Source organism: Aquarana catesbeiana, linkage group LG04 (genome assembly GCF_042186555.1).
Source record: "Aquarana catesbeiana isolate 2022-GZ linkage group LG04, ASM4218655v1, whole genome shotgun sequence".
Taxonomy (NCBI): domain Eukaryota; kingdom Metazoa; phylum Chordata; class Amphibia; order Anura; family Ranidae; genus Aquarana; species Aquarana catesbeiana.
In genome coordinates this window covers 223453441-223471415 of record NC_133327.1, presented here as the reverse complement: position 1 = coordinate 223471415, position 17975 = coordinate 223453441, and the positions used below count along the sequence as shown (strand labels likewise).

Sequence of the window (17975 nt, the reverse complement as noted above, 5' to 3'; positions counted from 1 at the left end):
CCATTACGTTTGGTTCCTTAAAAAGTGGGAGGCACATATACAAACTGTTGTAATTCCTACACCGTTCACCTGATTTGGATGTAAGTACCCTCAAATTAAAGCTGAAAGTCTGCAGTTAAAGCACATCTTGTTCGTTTAATTTCAAATCCATTGTGGTGGTGTATAGAGCCAAAAAGATTAGAATTGTGTCGATGTCCCAATATTTATGGACCTGGCTGTATATTATGATTTATTTATGTCACATTCCACTTTCCTGTACTCTAGCCTCGAGGGAGGGGGAAGCTTTCCGCTGAAAAGCGTTGGCTTCATTTGATACCTTTGTTCAATAAATACTTTGATTTGATCTTTTTTGTGTCATGAACTTTTGTACTTGTCCTTAATAACAACCCCAGAGTTTTCTCTTTAAGACAGGTAGCGGTGCTCACTGCTCTCTGAGGGCATTATAGCAGCGGCTGACAGGCATTTAGGAGTACTGCCTGTTTTTTTTATTTTGCACTTTTCATTGGCTACTTTACATTGTGGGACCGCTCTGCGACTATGAGCGAAGCATTTGGTTGTGGTGCGGCCCCATTGAGCTCTAAAGGTCGAGTCTGACAGGTGGTGATGTATGAGACCCAAGGTAAAAATACTGCCACTGCAAAGAATTGTGGTCACAGCATTTACTGTATACAGCACCAGTCAGGCTGTAACATTAGCATTTGGGTGGGTGGTTATAAAGCGGCTTTTACTATCTCCCAGCCGCTGTTCTGAACTACAACAATACACCTGGACAGGGATGTACACATGCATCAGCTGTGATGTTTTGTAGCAGTAGCCTTTTTTTTTTTTAACTCAGGCTGCAGAGTTTGACAGGCAATAATCTGATTTTTCTGACTATTGTTTGGTTCACCAAATCACTTTCCCATACCTCCCAACATTTTGAGATAAGAATGAGGGACACCTACTAACAAATGTATGTAGGCATAAGACACGCCCCCTGCCACACCCTCTCAAATGAAAATTAACCAAAAAAGGTTAATTAAATCCACAAGGACTTTATTTTACCACTGCTATTCCTTTATATTGGCTTTTAAAATGTACAAATGCAGCAGTTTAGAAATTGGATGAAAGGTTTAGTACTGGGAAACACTTTTTGAAAGATAAAAAGTACATTTTATATACAACTATGATGATCAGACCAAAATGAGGGGCAAATTAGGAGGAAAGAGGGACATTGCTCCAAATCAGGGACAGTCCCTCGAAATCAGGGACAGTTGGGAGTTATGTACTAGCAAAGTATGTAGGCATAGGACCCCCCGCCACACCCCCTTAAAGGAGAATTCACCAAAAAAAAAAAAGGTTAATTAAATCCACAAGTGTAATTTTTTTACCACTACTATTCCTTTATATTGGCTGCTAAAAGTTACAAATGTAGCAATTTAGAAATTGGATGAAAGGTTTAGCACTGGGAAACACTTTTTGAACGATAAATAGTGCGTTTTTTATACAACTATATCAATCACACCAGAATGAGGGACAAATGAGGGGGACAGAGGGACAGAAGGACATTGCTCCAAATCAGGGACAGTTGGGAGCTATACTTTCCCCAAGGCATTGAAATGCTGTGCCAGTCCCTGCAGCCAGGATGTGTTTATAGAGTGTGCCTGACAAGTGAGTAATGCTTACACTCAGACAGCAGGTGTCGCTGTTCCACATGTCCGTGGATTACTATAGACATACAATACATGCTGTGCTCTGCAAGGACATGACACTGGCCTGTTTGACTTCCTATTTGTGGATGTGCCGGATTGGATGACGCCAATCGAACAATGAAATCATCAAGCTGACAAAAATTTGGGCTGTGTAGAGTGTTGCTTATGTAGAGCTGTGAAGAGTCAGCCATGAACATGAGAGCATTACCTACCCTGATCACTGCACTGACAGCCATGACTGCCTACTATGTGTACAGCCCACTCCCCAGCACCTTATCAGAGCCATGGAAACTCATGCTGCTGGATGCCACCTTTAGATGTGCCCAGGATCTGGTGAGTAGTGGGGTATGGGGGGTCCATCCTGCAGAGAAGTAGCACTGCCTGTGTAATCCTGGCTTTGTATAGACTGAGAGATCAGTGAAATCAGGCTCTACAATGGATTTGTCATCATACGTGTATATGTTTACATTGTGCAGTCTAACAATAGACACAGGGAGTGTGTGTTTGACACTGGAGATATCATCCACTAGGGTGACATGAACTGGACTTTACAGGAGCATTGTAGGAATATACATAGACTAAGTGATCTTTAGGGGCCCATTCACAATATATGGGTTAGGAAGAGTTGGCCAACGCAGTCCAAATGCATAGACAAGGCTGATTGTCTTATATCCTATGGCAGAGGTCTCCATACTATGGCTTGTGGGGCCACCTCTGGCTCTATGAGATTGTATCTGGCCCATAGCCATGGTTAGTAGCGTATGTGCAATGGGCAGAAGCTGCATACTGTCTACATTTCAATCTACCCCCATTTAACAGGGGACTCTGATATATGGGGGCTCTGATGGGGACCATGATATAAGGGGAACTCTGATAGGGACCATAACTTAAAGTGGGGGCCTCTAATGTTACCCTGATGTAAAAGGGACTGTTGCGGGGGGCCTTAATGTGATGGGGACTCTTATGGGGGCCTTATTTAAAGGGCACTGTGATGGGGACCTTCATGTAAAGGAGACTTACTCTAAAGGAACCCTGATATGATGGGGAATTTGATGGGGGCTCTGGTGTGATGGGGACTTTGATGGGGCCCTGATGTGATGGGGACCTTGATGTTAAGGTGACTCTGATGGGTACCCTGATGTAAAAGGGCGCTCTGACGGGGACCCTGATGTAAAAGGGACTGTTGCAGGGGGGCCTTAATGTGATGGGGACTCTTATGGGGGCCTGATTTAAAGGGCACTATGATGGGGACTTTCATGTAAAGGGGACTTACTCTAATGGGACCCTGATGTGATGGGGACTTTGATGGGGACCTTCATATAAAGGGGACTTACTCTAATGGGACCCTGGTGTGATAGGGATTCTGATGGGGACCTTGATGTTAAGGCGACTCTGACGGGGACTCTTATGTGAAAGGGCGCTCTGACATGGACCCTTATGTAAAGTGCGCTCTGACGTGGACCCTTATGTGAAAGGGCGCTCTGACGTGGACCCTTATGTGAAAGGGCGCTCTGAAGTGGACCCTTATGTGAAAGGGCGCTCTGAAGTGGACCCTTATGTGAAAGGGCGCTCTGAAGTGGACCCTTATGTGAAAGGGCGCTCTGAAGTGGACCCTTATGTGAAAGGGCGCTCTGAAGTGGACCCTTATGTGAAAGGGCGCTCTGAAGTGGACCCTTATGTGAAAGGGCGCTCTGAAGTGGACCCTTATGTGAAAGGGCGCTCTGAAGTGGACCCTTATGTGAAAGGGCGCTCTGAAGTGGACCCTTATGTGAAAGGGCGCTCTGAAGTGGACCCTTATGTGAAAGGGCGCTCTGAAGTGGACCCTTATGTGAAAGGGCGCTCTGAAGTGGACCCTTATGTGAAAGGGCGCTCGGACGGGGACCCTTATGTGAAAGGGCGCTCCGACGGGGACCCTTATGTGAAAGGGCGCTCTGATGGATGAAATGATTGTAATATAAATGAATTATCAGGACTCCATTTTGTTCATAGCAGCATGATTCTTAAAAAATTGTCTGCCTGGTATAAACTGGTATATTTTCTCTTGCTGATAATCTTGTATATCTGTGTAGGAATGTTTGTATAATAACACACCCCCCTATTGTGTTTGTTTATGGTCATGCTGTCCTGTTTTATGACTTAATGAGCAGGTGCTCAATTGATTGTGGATAACAAACTTGTTTTGTCCCTAGCTCATGGATCTAAATTTAAAACATCCCCTCCCTTATCTTTTGTCCTGTAGTCCATATATACTGTATGCCTTCTCAGTAAAATCAGACATCATACGAATGCATAACCTGCCTCTCGTGTCTCATTAATATGATGTCTCCCGATCATCTGTAAGAGCGCAGTTGGGAGACCTAAAAGGACGGTTCGTCCAGAATAACTAAAATTTCCTTTCAATGGAGACCCTGGTGTAAGAGGTTTTTTTTTCCTGCCCACAAATCCTTTTAAAATGTGATGTACCCTCTCACTGAAAAGTTTGGAGACCCCCGTCCTATTGTTTCCATTCCCACCAACGTGCTGCATTAGCGTACACTGAAAAAAGCAGGACAGGATACATTTTTTGCAGCAAGGCACATTGCAATCCACTATACCGAATCACAGAGTTCAAAGAAAATAACTCTTTGTGACAGATTTAATAAAGTTTTAGGGGGAAAAAAAAGGTAAACTATGCAATATGTTGTACCAACGCATTGTACTACCCCTACACAGTGCACGCATACCAGCAGGTGTGCATTATACAGAGCATAAAGCACACCTACTGGTGTGAATGGGTCCCAAAGCATATATAAAGCCAAGGACACATCATTTATATACAGCAGTTTACAACTTTTTTTTCGATGAGGTGGCTGCTTTGGGCTTAAGGAGGGTTCATCTAAGGCTCTATTCGCATGCAACTGCTCAGATGAGTGACTACATGCAAACCATGGCAGTGCCGGCCATTGATTTGCACAGAGTGCCAATCTAACAGCTGTCGCTAATTGCACACAGTGCGTGCACGCAGTGTTTAGAATCGCTGGCAAGAATCAGCCGCCTCTGGCCACTGCTGTGTGAATATATATACTTACAGTAATGGGCATTTCTGAAATAGCAAAGCCTGCAATGGCTCATCAACAGGAAAAACAAAGGTTAGATGCATATTGTAGCTAGTCTAAGTTTCCCAAAAACATATGTGTGGGTTTCATTAAAGTGCAGCTCCAGGCCAAACATTTTAGAGTTCAGAAGGGTTAGAACCTTTGTGTCTTTTTAAAGAGATTTCTCCTTGCTTTCTGTCTATTTGATGAATATTGGACAGAGCAGGAAATGAGGGGCCATCTCTCCATATTCTTCTTATCTGATAGGGGCCCGTTGGAACAGGACATACAGAAATCCCTCCCAACGGGGGCACAAGCAGCAATAAAAAAACAAAGTTTTCTATCTGTATCCCCATAGGTAGATTTCTCTACAGATTCCCTATGGAAGTAGGTAGAGATCTCTGGAGCTCGTTCACACTATATGTAGCAGCTGCCATTTTTTTCTGCATTTGATCAATGCCAGTCACCACAATGGCACATAGAAAACAGTTCTCTATGTGCCCTGTTCACACTACAATGCACTTTTCTGCAGGGCACCAGAGCTCTCCTAAAGTCATGGCTGGTTGTGACTAGATTTGGGCTTTTTTGACACACCACTGGACCTATTCCTCTGCTTGTGATGTTTGTTATTTGAAGAGATGCAGAAAGATTAACTAGAGCTGCAAGTAATGGGATAAATAATCTTCTTTTTACCAAGTGCTTATTGCTTTTTTTTATAATTGCTCAAAAACCTTTAAGACTCCATAAGGAATACCCAGAGTGAGGCATGTAGGAAGGTCATTGACCTGAAAGCTGTCACAGGGTTGCTGACTGATCACCCACTAGGCTGACATCTAGTAAACCCTGATCAGGCTAACGTCTGTACACTCTGCTCAGCCTTCAATATTTTGCATGCTGTGGTTTTTAAAACCTCATACATTTTGCAATAACGTTTGCAAAAAAAACGATGGCACCCAAATGTATTCTTACACAACCCTGTAATTCTAGGTATCGGTAGTGCCTGGTGATCTGAGTCACCTGTTGACTTCTTATATGTTTTGTAGATTCTAGCCGTGAGTTTTCCACCATAGCTCTTCTCCTGATCCCACTCACCTTGGAATTTTGGCTGTTCTGACTCCTCCTTTTACATTCTCCTTTGTATACAATAAATAGAGAACCAAACGGGAGAGAAGCGCCAAACCTATATGTCTGCTACAGGTGCAAAGTCCTGGGAACTCAGGGAGTTCTTCAGATAAATACTGCAGAGATTTCCTTTCACTTCGGACTTTCTTACCTTGCCCTTTGCCACCCCTCTGAAAAGCAATTCACAGTGCATCTCTTTTTAAAGGAGAAGTCTAGCCAAAGCTTTTTTGGCTAGACTTCTCCTATGGATTACAGGAGTGCCATTTGTTCTGCACTCCTATGACCTATTTTCAGCTAACAGCGGACTAAAGTCACCAGGCTCTAAAAAGATCCTGAACATATGGTCAGGATCCACCCAGAAGTCTGGACCGGCACCTGGCTCGGCCTCTCCAGTGATCTGCCCCTCTCATCCCCTCCACAGCTGAGCAGTCCAGTGGAGGGGCAGAACACAAAGCCAAAGACTGACAGTCCCAGCTCTCTGCTTAGAGTGGGGGGAGAGAACTGAGCAGTCAGCAGTGTTAGATTGCACAGTTCTCACTGCAGAGCCGGTGTGGGACAGATGCTGCATCGGATCGATGCTGCATCCACCTAGGTGTGTATAAATGTTTTTTTTTTCTTTAAAAGCCATACTTCTCTTTTAGGAGGTCAGTTAACAGGAAGCTGAGAGGAGATACAATAGATATAAAAAGTCTACACACCTCTGTTAAAATGTCAGGTTTCTGTGATGTAAAGAAATGAGACAGATAAATAATTTCATCAATTTCATAAATAATTCCACCTTTAATGTGACCTATAAACTGTACAACTCAATTGAAAAACAAACTGAAATCTTTTGGGGGGGGGGATTAAAAACTAAAATATTGTTGTTGCATATGTGTGCACACCCTCTTATAACTGGGGCTGTAGCTGTGTTCAGAATTAAGCAATCACATTCAAACTCATGTTAAATAGGAGTCAGTACACACCTGCCATCATTTTAAAGTGCCTCTGATTAACCCCAAATAAAGTTCAGCTGTTCTAGTAGGTCTTTCCTGACATTTTCTTAGTCACATCTTACAGTAAAAGCCATGGTCCACAGAATCTCATTGGTATCAGTCAGGAGTAGGGTATAAAAGAATGTCCAAGGCATTCGATATACCATGGAACACAGTGAAGACAGTCATCATCAAGTGGAGAATATATGGCACAACAGTGACATTACCAAGAACTGGACGTCCCTCCAAAATTGATGAAAAGACAAGAAGAAAACTGGTCAGGGAGGCTTCCAAGAGGCCTACAGCAACATTAAAGGAGCTGCAGGAATATCTGGCAAGTACTGGCTGTGTGGTACATGTGACAACAATCTCCCGTATTCTTCATATGTCTGGGCTATGGGGTAAAGTGGCAAGATGGAAGCCTTTTCTTACAAAGAAAAAAAATCCAAGCCTGGCTACATTTTTTGCAAAAACACATTTGAAGTCTCCCAAAAGCATGTGGGAAAATGTGTTATGGTCTGATGAAACCAAAGTTAAATTTTTTGGCCATAATTGCAAAAGATATGTTTGGTGCAAAAACAACACTGCACATCACCAAAAGAACACCATACCCACAGTGAAGCACATTGGTGGCAGCATCATGCTTTGGGGCTGTTTTTTCTTCAGCTGGAACAGGGGCCTTAGTCAAGGTAGAGGGAATTATGAACAGTTCCAAATACCAGTCAATATTGGCACAAAACCTTCAGGCTTCTGCTAGAAAGCTGAACATGAATAGGAACTTCATCTTTCAGCATGAGAATGACCCAAAGCATACATCCAAATCAACAAAGGAAAGGCATCACCAGAAGAAGATAAAAGTTTTGGAATGGCCCAGCCAGAGCCCAGACCTGAATCTGACTGAAAATCTGTGGGGTGATCTGAAGAGGGCTGTACACAGGAGATGCCCTCACAATCTGACAGATTTGGAGAGTTTTTGCAAAGAGTGGGCAAATATTGCCAAGTCAAGATGTACCATGCTGATAGCTGTAATAAAAATCAAAAGGTGCTTCAGCAAAGTATTAGTCTAATGCTCTGTACACACGAGCGGAATGTCCGACAGAAAAAGTCCAACGGAAGCTTTTCATTGTCTATTCCGATCGTGTGTAGGCCTCATCATGTTCTAAATTTTTCCGACAGAACCAATTCCTATCGGCAAAACAGATCGTCTGTATGCTGTTTCGACTGACCAAAAACGACGCATGCTGTGAAGCAAGTACGAGACGGAAGCTATTGGCTACTGGCTATTGAACTTCCTTTTTCTAGTCCCGGACGGTGGGACTTTGGGTTGACCGTGTGTAGGCAAGACCTGTTGAATAGAATTCCGTCAGAGAAACCATCAGAGTTAATTCCGACGGCTAAACCGGTCGTGTGTACGCGGCATAAGGGTATTCACACTTATGCAACCATATTATTTTAGTTTTTTATTTTTACTTCCCTCCACCTAAAAGATTTCAGTTTGTTGTTCAACTGAGTTGTACAGTTTATAGGTCACATTAAAGGTGGAAAAAGTTCTGAAAAGATTTATCTTTGTCTCATTTTTTTTGCATCACGGAAACCAGACATTTAACAAGTGTTTGTAGACTTGTTATATCCACTGTATACTGTAAAAGATATTTCTTTTTTAATTGTATTGTATTGCAGAGTAATCATTCACCTGTTTCTGATTCCCTTGTCTCTTGTAGACTTGCAGTGAAAGGGGTAATGTTTTCTCAGTAAGGAGTTGCAGTCTTAAAGCCTTTCACTAAGTTGGAATTCTTATGCCTATGTGCAAATGACCTTTCCCCTAATTCTTTCACACTCACTACAACCTTACACCAGAGATCCTTCAACTGCTAAGAGCTGCTGTCATGAGATATTGGGTCCTGTACCAAGAAGTCATTTCCTGGTACAATTGATCAAATTGTATATTTACATTAGCAGTATAAACCTGGCTAAATAAACTGTATGTCTCCTGCTGTGCCCCATGCCGTCCCTCTTGTATGAGCTATGTGCATGCTTGCATTGTGCCAAGCTGAACCAATGTAACTATGCAATATATATCATACTTGGAGTTCAGCTTTAAACCAATATTTAAACCTGAACACAAAGATATTGCAGCTTAACAATCACTAAATATAGTGGTTGCATTAGTTTTTTTCTTTTTTTGGGCTTTTTTTAACTTTATTTTCACCTTGTGATCTGGTCTGTAACACATTTCTGGTCTCTACTGTGGATGGAGGAGCAACTGTGACTCCCTTGGACACCCTTGGACAGCAGCATTGTCAGTCTCAACAGAGGGTAGTGTTAGTCACCATAAATATTACAATCTTTGTACCATCAACTTTGGATTTGCTGGATGTAATACGGGAACCTAGCTAATATATTTAGTCAGTTTGTATCCAATCAGACAGATCCTTGCACTACATAGATGTTGATAAATTTAAAGGAGCTTGAACAATTAGACTGTAATGGCGCGTACACCCAAGCGGACTTTAAGGCAGCCTTTGCCCGGCGGACGGGATTTCGTCGGACAATTCGATCGTGTTGTGGGCTCCAGCGGACTTTGTTTGCTCAAAAGTTGGACGGACTTAGATTTGAAACATGTTTTAAATCTATCCGTCGAACTCGAGTCCGATCGAAAAGTCCGCTCGTCTGTATGCTAGTTCGATGGACAAAAAGCCATGCTAGGGCAGCTATTGGCTACTGGCTATGAACTTCCTTGTTTTAGTCCGGTCGTACGTCATCACGTTACGAATTCGACGGACTTTGGTGGATTGTGTGTAGGCAAGTTCGTTCATTCGGAAAGTCCGTCATAAAGTCCGGCGTAAAGTCCGCCGAGCAAAGCCTGCCGTAAAGTCCGCTCGTGTGTACGCGGCATCAGGCTTTGTTCACATTTGACGTTTTGGGATCTCAGGCAGAATCTCTCACATTCTGCTCATGATCTCAAATCGCACTGCAATCGAAAATCACATGTTCAGGTGCCATTCATTTTCAATGGTACCAAAAATGTGGTGCGGTTTTGGCGCAGTTATCACTTGGCAGTTGCGTCAAACTGCAGTGCACAAAGCTTGTCGCCCTGCTCCTTCTTGGGCGGCAACGCTTTGTGCCTTGCAGTTTTGCCATGATTAATGGCATGATAGAAGCACGAAAACCACAACATGTTTTAGCTACTATTGAAAATAAATGGCACCTGAACATGTGTTTTGCGATTGCAGTGCGATTTGAGACCGCGGACCGAATTGCAGCAATTCTGCCCAAGATCCCAAATTGCCACATGTGAACAGAGCCTCACGTGTGTGCTTTAGATGCAGCTTACAAATTATTAGATGTGGTGGCTGCATTAGTTTACTTTTTTTTTTTTAGCCTTTTTTTTTCTCTCTCTGTTTTCACCTGGTGATCTGGTCAGTAATGCACCTTGGTAATTGTAAGGCAGGTGACATGTCATTAAAACCAAACAAAAGTTCACATTGGCATCATCCCGCGAATAAACAAAGGTAATAGTAAGGTAAAGAGTAATGGGACTTTAAATATGCTAGATGAGAACAAAAATAGAGTAAAAATACATATGAATTTTATAGTTGTTTACATAAAGATAAAAGAAAGTATAAAAAAACCCCCACTTTTGTGCATAGAAGAACCTTGTGGTAAATTCAGAATTACATAAAACAGTAAATACATGTACCTGTAACTGGTCTACGCGTTATGTGGGATCCCCTGCTTCTTCAGGACCATACATGTATTGTAGATGTATCATTTTATGAAGTTCTTAGTTTCAAGATAATTCATCATTACAACAGAGGAGAAGAATACAGAATCTGTCTCAGGCTGTTTTTGCCTACCAGCCCATGGGATGAGATCCAGACCTACAACTAATAGGAGTAAATGTTCAAAGGAAGGAGATATATCGGGTGTATATGAATATACTCCAAAGGATAAACATCCCTTTTCTATTTAAAACAAGGGGGTACAGTGGAACCTCGGTTTGCGAGTAACGCGGTTAACCGAGCACTGTATTTCTAAAATTCCTAACTCGGTTTGCGAGTGTTGTCTCGCAAAACGAGCAGCATTCAGGCCAAAAGCGGTGTGCAGTACTGCGTTTGGCCTGAGGTGGGGGGCGCCAGAGCCGAAAGTCGCCGTTCGCCGCAGTTCGGAAATGCACGGAAAGGCCCGAGGACACCTCGGCAGACCTCGGAAAGGCTCGTGAACGGAGTCTTTCCGAGGTTTGCCGAGGTCCGCCTAAGTGTCCCTCGGGCCTTTTCGGACGTTTTGCGAGGCTCTCCGGCGCCCCCCGCCTCTGGCCGCATGCGGCATTGCATCCCACTGAAGTCAATGCGGAACAAATTATTTTCCTTTCCATTGACTTCAATGGGAAAACTCGCTTTGATATGCGAGTACATTGGATTACGAGCATAGTCCTGGAATGGATTATGCTCGTAATCCGAGGTTCCACTGTATATCCAATGTACTGAGTGACCCCGGCATCTCTATGGAAGTAACATGTGTTGGTATTGCAGTAAGTCCATATCATCCTCTCCTCTGGCAGGGTTTCTGCGATATCAATAAAGTAAAATGGACAAAAAAATGTAAGAAGTGTAAAAAAAAAAAAAAAATGTAAACATACACGCAAATGAGCGCGTATGTAAATATCGAGTGCACCACACATATGAGGCATCCCCACGAATTTCAGAGTGAGAACAATAGTAATCCTATCATTTGCAATTAAATCTTCACTGATAACCTATAAAGGCTTTTAAAGCGTCGCCTATGAAAAATTTTAGGCACTGTAGTTTGTGGCCATTTTTCAGGTGCACAAAATTTTGAGTCTTGACATGCTTGGTATCTATTTACTTGACGCCACCTCATCTTTTATATTTTACCAACAATTTGGGTATTCAATTTGTGTTTGTGCGCTAAAATTCATTTTAGTGTTTTTTTTTTTTCCCCTTAAAATTTGCATTTGATATAACAATTGCACAAATATCGTGTAACGTAAAAAAACTTGCAACAGCTACCGTTTTATTCTCCAAGTCCTGTGCTAATGTTTGGGGGTTCTAAGTAGTTTTCTATTTAAAAAAAAAAAAAAAGCTGATGTAAAAATATATAGGAGGATTGTGAGGACTTGCTGGATTATACAAGAGCTGTAGAACATGACACAAAGTATGTAATGAATGCTCAAGATGATATATGGACACCCTGGTGTTGAGGCCCTTTCACCCGAAGCAATCCACAAACACAATGCATTACCAGGAGTTAAAATGCACTGTGTTATGACAGTCCATTAATTTTGAATGTTCTTGTAGTGTACCCAAACCAACATAAAATCAAACCTGACCCTTTTTTTACAGGGTTAATTCACCTTTACTAAAAACTACCTGTACAGGTAAGGGGTGCTTGTAGATAAACTGAGCAGCTTTGACCAAAGTTGGATAATTCCCTTGCTATAGTTGTAGGCTAGAAATTGAGAAAAAACGTGCATTTGCAGGTATTTTTCATGCGCTCCTGTCTATAAGGGCTTTGCCCCAAAGAAGCAGAAACTTCAGTTTTTTTCTTTTGTGTTTTTTTTTTTTTTTTCTGCTGACCTTAAAAAAATCAGCTACTTACCAGTGCCTGGGGTCCAGAGCTGTCTTCCCACAGCCAGTTCTTCTTACCACTGTGGGTCCCCCGCTCCCCCATCTTGGATGTAGGAATCGGATGTGTCTTCCTGAGAAACCACTGCCCATTGCACATGAGGGAGCTTGCACGGTGCTCTGTGAATGGTCCTGCAGTCTCCTGGGACATGTGCTGTGACCCGAGGGGCTGCAGGAGGAGGGGCAAGGGAGGTAATCCTCTCCGGGGATTGCAGAAGTGGAAGCTGATGCCAATAAATATCAGTACTCTCTAGCCCCCAAAAAAACTTGTAACTCAGTTGTAAGCTGGGAGGGAGGGAGCAAACCAGTGGGATTTCACTTTTTTTCTTTCAATCGGTTTTTATTAAGATAAGTACAGAACATAATGATAGTAAGCATTTTTACAACATTGAAGAGTAATGACTTATGCCCCGTACAAACGGTCGGATTTTCCAACGAAAAATATTTGATGGGGGCTTGTCGGAAATTCCGACCATGTGTAGGCTCCATCGGACATTTTCTATTGGAATTTCCGGCACACAAAATTTTGAGATCTGGATCTCAAATTTTCCAACAACAAAATCCGTTCTTGTAAATTCCGATCGTGTGTACACAATTCCAATACACAAAATTCCACGCATGCTCGGAATCAAGCAGAAGAGCCGCACTGGCTATTGAACTTCATTTTTCTCGGCTCATCGTAAGTGTTGTACGTCACTGCATTCTTGACGTTCGCAGTTTCCGACAATATTTGTGTGACCGTGTGTATGCAAGACAAGTTTGAGCCAACATCCGTCGAAAAAAAAAAACATGGATTTTGTTGTTGGAATGTGCGATCCTGTGTACGCAGCATTACAGTACATGGCCTTGATACAGTGACATATATGCTGTTTGGTAGGATGTGCACATCCTTGGAGAAGAAACAACTAGAAGCAAATGGAGATAAACACTACAAAAAACAGCATCAGGTCAGAAAGATAGGCAATCGGTATTTTAGATATCATGCTAGGAAGCAATCTTTGTCAGGTGGAGAAATCCTAGGTTTTATAATGGGGTCATGGGATCTCGAACCAGTATTGCTTGGAGATCGGGGTACATCAGGCTTAACTTTGCTTCTATAGTGAGGAGCTTATCGCGTGCCCTCAGAGATACTCCTACTATGATTTGAGGGTCCCCTAGATCCTATTTCTTGATATAAATACCGTAGAGGCCTGAGGTCCCTCATGTCAAGCCTTAAAATAGAGATCTTAATATGGTTGTGTCAGGAGGATTGCATTCAGTGGTGGAGAGATAAAAGTTATTAGAAGTATAAGGCCACTCCTGAATGGGGCCCCCTGACAAATGGCTGATGGGGAGTAGGTTATCTCCAATATAGAAAATCTCCCGGTATGCCTCTCACACCTGGTAATAGTAAGGCACCATATACTTGAACTTAAAACATTTAGACGGGATTTCAGTTTTTGAATGAAGTTCCGCTTTAATGTTGAGTATCAAACTGCTTCAGATTGCCTAAGGTATGAATGGTGTCACACGGTAATAGAATTGAGGCTTTCTAAATGCCACATACTGTAGGTAATTCCTTATCCCCAAAGAATGTGTGTTATTATTTATGAGAAATGATTGTGATGATCAACCATTATGGAACAGAAGCAAATATAAAAAGGATGTGATTGCTATTATTATTGCCCAAATACTATTGCTTTGAGTCATTGGCTACAAAACCTGTTAATGTAAATCATGTACCAAATAATAAGCAGAGCATGGTAGGGCACACCTATTTGTTTTTTAAATGCTAGATGCAAAATTAAGATTGATATCAAATATATCCATAGAAGTAATGCTGCCATACACTTATCTGATTGCAATTTAAAGTTAACAAAATTTGAAAAAGCATTTTGGCTTTAAATATACTTTAAAACTGAAGTTTAGATGTGGTTGTTTTTGTTAACTTACATGCAGCTTGGACCAATGTAAATATACTGTATATAGCACTTATCCCAAAATTCTCCCCCCCCCACCAAAAACACACTTGGTGTGACAGATTCTCTGCACTGCCTTAACTCTGCAAACTGCTCCTTTTGCAGCATCCTATTACCTATGTTAGCTCAGATTTTAGAATATTACCCACAACTATATTGGCATATAGGAAACAAACGCCAGGCTATAGATAGCAAATAAAGTATGCTGTCAAAAAGGCAAAGTAAATGGCAATGTGACATCATTATTGAACAGGTAAAAAATTCTTTACAATGTAGTAAAATTGGCGTGAATACTAAGCTATATTATGGTAGTTAACCTAGATCACAGTAATACTAAACTAAATTAACCTAGTAGTACACTCAGCATTAATAATGAACAGCATAAACAGTAAAAAATATAAATGGTAATGGAAAGTCCCACGCTGACTCTCTGTACAAATGATCAAAGTGTCCCAGCGTGCGCTCTGTGTATAGTGTGGGTATATGTATATTCTCCTGAAAGGGGTACCCCTGTGATGTGGCTGTGTATGACTGATGCCTGACTTGACATTTTCAGCTGGTTAATGGTGGGGCCCAATCTGTATGGCGGTGCACTTATTACCATCTCTTTAATACTGCATGCAGTAAATTTAGCTTTTAGGCTGATAGGCAAAAAGGGCAGTCTCGTGTTGTACTCATTCACTAACAGTGGGGAAGCAAGCCTAGCTGAATCCACTCCCCAGTCCTGGTAACCTTGTCCTGGATGCTTGGTGGTTTGTTGTCCTCATGATCAGGACCTCCAGACTCGGCCCCAATTCACTGGTCCTCCGTGGCTCTGTCTGGTGTAGGCACACACACACAGGCAGCCTGTATCAAGTCTGTATCACGCCAGTCCCCAGCAGCAAGAGACTCTCAGTGGCTCAGTCCTCAGTCTCTGAACATATCGCACACAGATCTGTACTCTTTGGTTTCCTGCTTTGGAAGACCTCTGGCTCCAAGCCTGGCAAAACATTGCTCTCTCCTCCTCCTCCTTGCTGCAGAGTAACCTAGGTAGCGAAATCCACATCCCCATCCCCTTGACCATGCAGCTCTCCTCCACAAACTACATGATCCATGATCCCATGATCCCAGGCACCAACTGCATTATCCAGGAGGGTTGTATCCCCATCGCTGCAGAGCACCTCCAGAAAGGAAAAGCAGGGAGACCAACACACACCATCGCTCCAGCAGCACAGGGAGAAGAGGAGAAGGTGAGCGGGCACAGGAGCACACAGCCCGCTCCTCCAGCCAGCAGAGCACCCTGCTACACATTATATATATATATATATATATATATATATATATATATATATATATATATATATATATATATATATGTGTGTATTATACATGGGGGATTCCTGTAGAAGCTGGAAATCCCTGTAGAAAGCACCACTACTCCAATGATCAACAGTAGCTTCCGTGTCCCGTGCCGAGCGGCTGTCTTGCATATTGTGAACACAGGAGGTTGATCCCTTAGCACAGGTGGCATTCAGAGGTGGAACAGTGGCATTACAATCTCCACCTCATCCAAACACTTTGTCTGGTATCTGTTTGGTATCTGTGATTCTCAACCTTATGAAGAACGGTTGTCTGAAGGTTAACAAGTTACATAGGTTGAAAAAAGACAAGTCTATCTAGTTCAACCAACACAAAAAATGGGGGGACTGAAGAAGAAGGTGCACAGCAAATGCTAAATGTCTTTTACCTTAATGTAAGAAATGCGTTAAGGTAAAAACATTTTAAAGAGGAGCTCCAAGCCTCCCCCATATATTGTAGCTGCTGATTTTTAATATAAGGACACTTACCTGTCCAGGGATCCAGCGATGTCCTCACCCAAACTGATTCTTCAGTCGCTTTCAGGTGCGGGTACCGGCATCTCTAGCAAGGGAAGCAAAGCCTTGTGGCTTCACAACTTGTATCCTACCGTGCATGCCTGGGTCGCACTATGCCTCGTGAATGCTCCTGTAATCTTCTGGGACCTGTGATGTGTCCCAGAAGACTGTGGGGGAAGGAAGGGGTCAAAACCAGGTACCCGCTCTCCCCTCACCCCCCAAAAAGTGCCAAATTTGGCAGTCGAGGGGGGGGGGGGGGATGCAAACTCACCCATCAACCCATGTCTCCATGCATTATTTTGTTGAGAAATCATTTTGAAAAACACCCCTTAGCATTTCAATCTGCAGCCATCTTGAGTAAGGGCAGATGATTCATGTAGCATTTACTTCCAAGAATCTATTTACTCTTAGCTCAGGCATGCAGACAGGAGGGCATGCTTAGCTGAGAAGGCCCCTCCTCCAGATGAAAAAAAAAATGCAGATGAAGACTCCTGGGATATATGACATAATTTTGGCCTAGGCCAGAAACCAGCAAGCAACTCAAGGCATGAAGAAAAAGTTAAAATTAGTAAGTCTAATATCACTTATCTATTTTTAATAGTACTAGAAGCATAAAGATTAAAAATACAGTAATGCCGCATACACGCGATCGGACTTCTCGTCGGAAAAAGATATGACGGCTTTTCCGACGGGATTCCGCTCAAGTTTGCCTTGCATACACAGGGTCACGCAAACGTTCGCTGAACTTGAGACCGTCAAGCACGCGGTGACGTACAACACTACGACGAGCCGAGAAAATGAAGTTCAATGCTTCCGTTTTTTGCGCGTTGGAATTGCCACAGACGATCGCATTTTCGGATAGGAACTTTTCCCGACCGAAAAATTGAGAACATGTTCTCAAAATCTTTTACTGGCTGGAATTTGGCCAGCAAAAGTCAGATGGAGCATACACACGGTCGCATTCTCCGACAAAAAACTCTCATCGGTCTTTTGGCCGAAATTACGATCGTGTGTACGCGGCATAAGGGTAAAAGTATTTGATCCCCTACTGATTTTGTACATTTGCCCACTGACAAAAAAATAATCAGTCTATAATTTTAATGGTAGGTTTATTTTAACACTGAGAGACAGAATAACAAGAAAATATCCAGAAAAACGCATTTCAAAAAAGTTACAAATTTATTTGCATTTTAATGAGTGAAATAAGTATTTGACCCCTTCGCAAAACACGACTTAGTACTTGGTGACAAAACCCTTGTTGGCAATTAGAGGTCAGACATTTCTTGTAGTTGGCCACCAGGCATACATCTCAGGAGGGATTTTGTCCCACTTCTCATTGCACATCCTCTCCAAGTCATTAAGGTTTCGAGGCTTACATTTGGTAACTCGAACCTTCATCTCCCTCCACATATTTTCTATGGGATTAATGCCTGGAGACTGGCTGGGCCACTCCGGGACATTTATGCGCTTCTCCCTAAACCACTCCTTTGTTGCCTTGGCTGTGTGTTTTGGGTCATTGTCATGCTGGAATACCCATCCACGACCTATTTTCAATGCTCTGGCTGTGGGAAGGAGGTTCTCACCCAAGATTTGACGGTACATGGCCCCCTCCATCGTCCCTTTTGATTTGGTGAAGTTGTCCTGTCCCCTTAGAAGAA

The 17975-nt window shown here is 42.6% G+C and overlaps 1 protein-coding gene across 1 annotated transcript in view; it reads left to right on the top strand.

Annotated features, from left to right (window-relative positions):
- Window positions 1–1664: 1664 nt before the first annotated feature.
- Window positions 1665–17975, top strand: part of NCEH1 (neutral cholesterol ester hydrolase 1) — a 79431-nt gene continuing 63120 nt past the window's right edge. Inside the window, exon 1 of the mRNA XM_073626233.1 lies at window positions 1665–2024. Within this exon, the coding sequence (XP_073482334.1) occupies window positions 1881–2024 (144 nt within the window). The 5' untranslated portion in view covers window positions 1665–1880. The remainder of the gene's footprint in view (window positions 2025–17975) is intronic.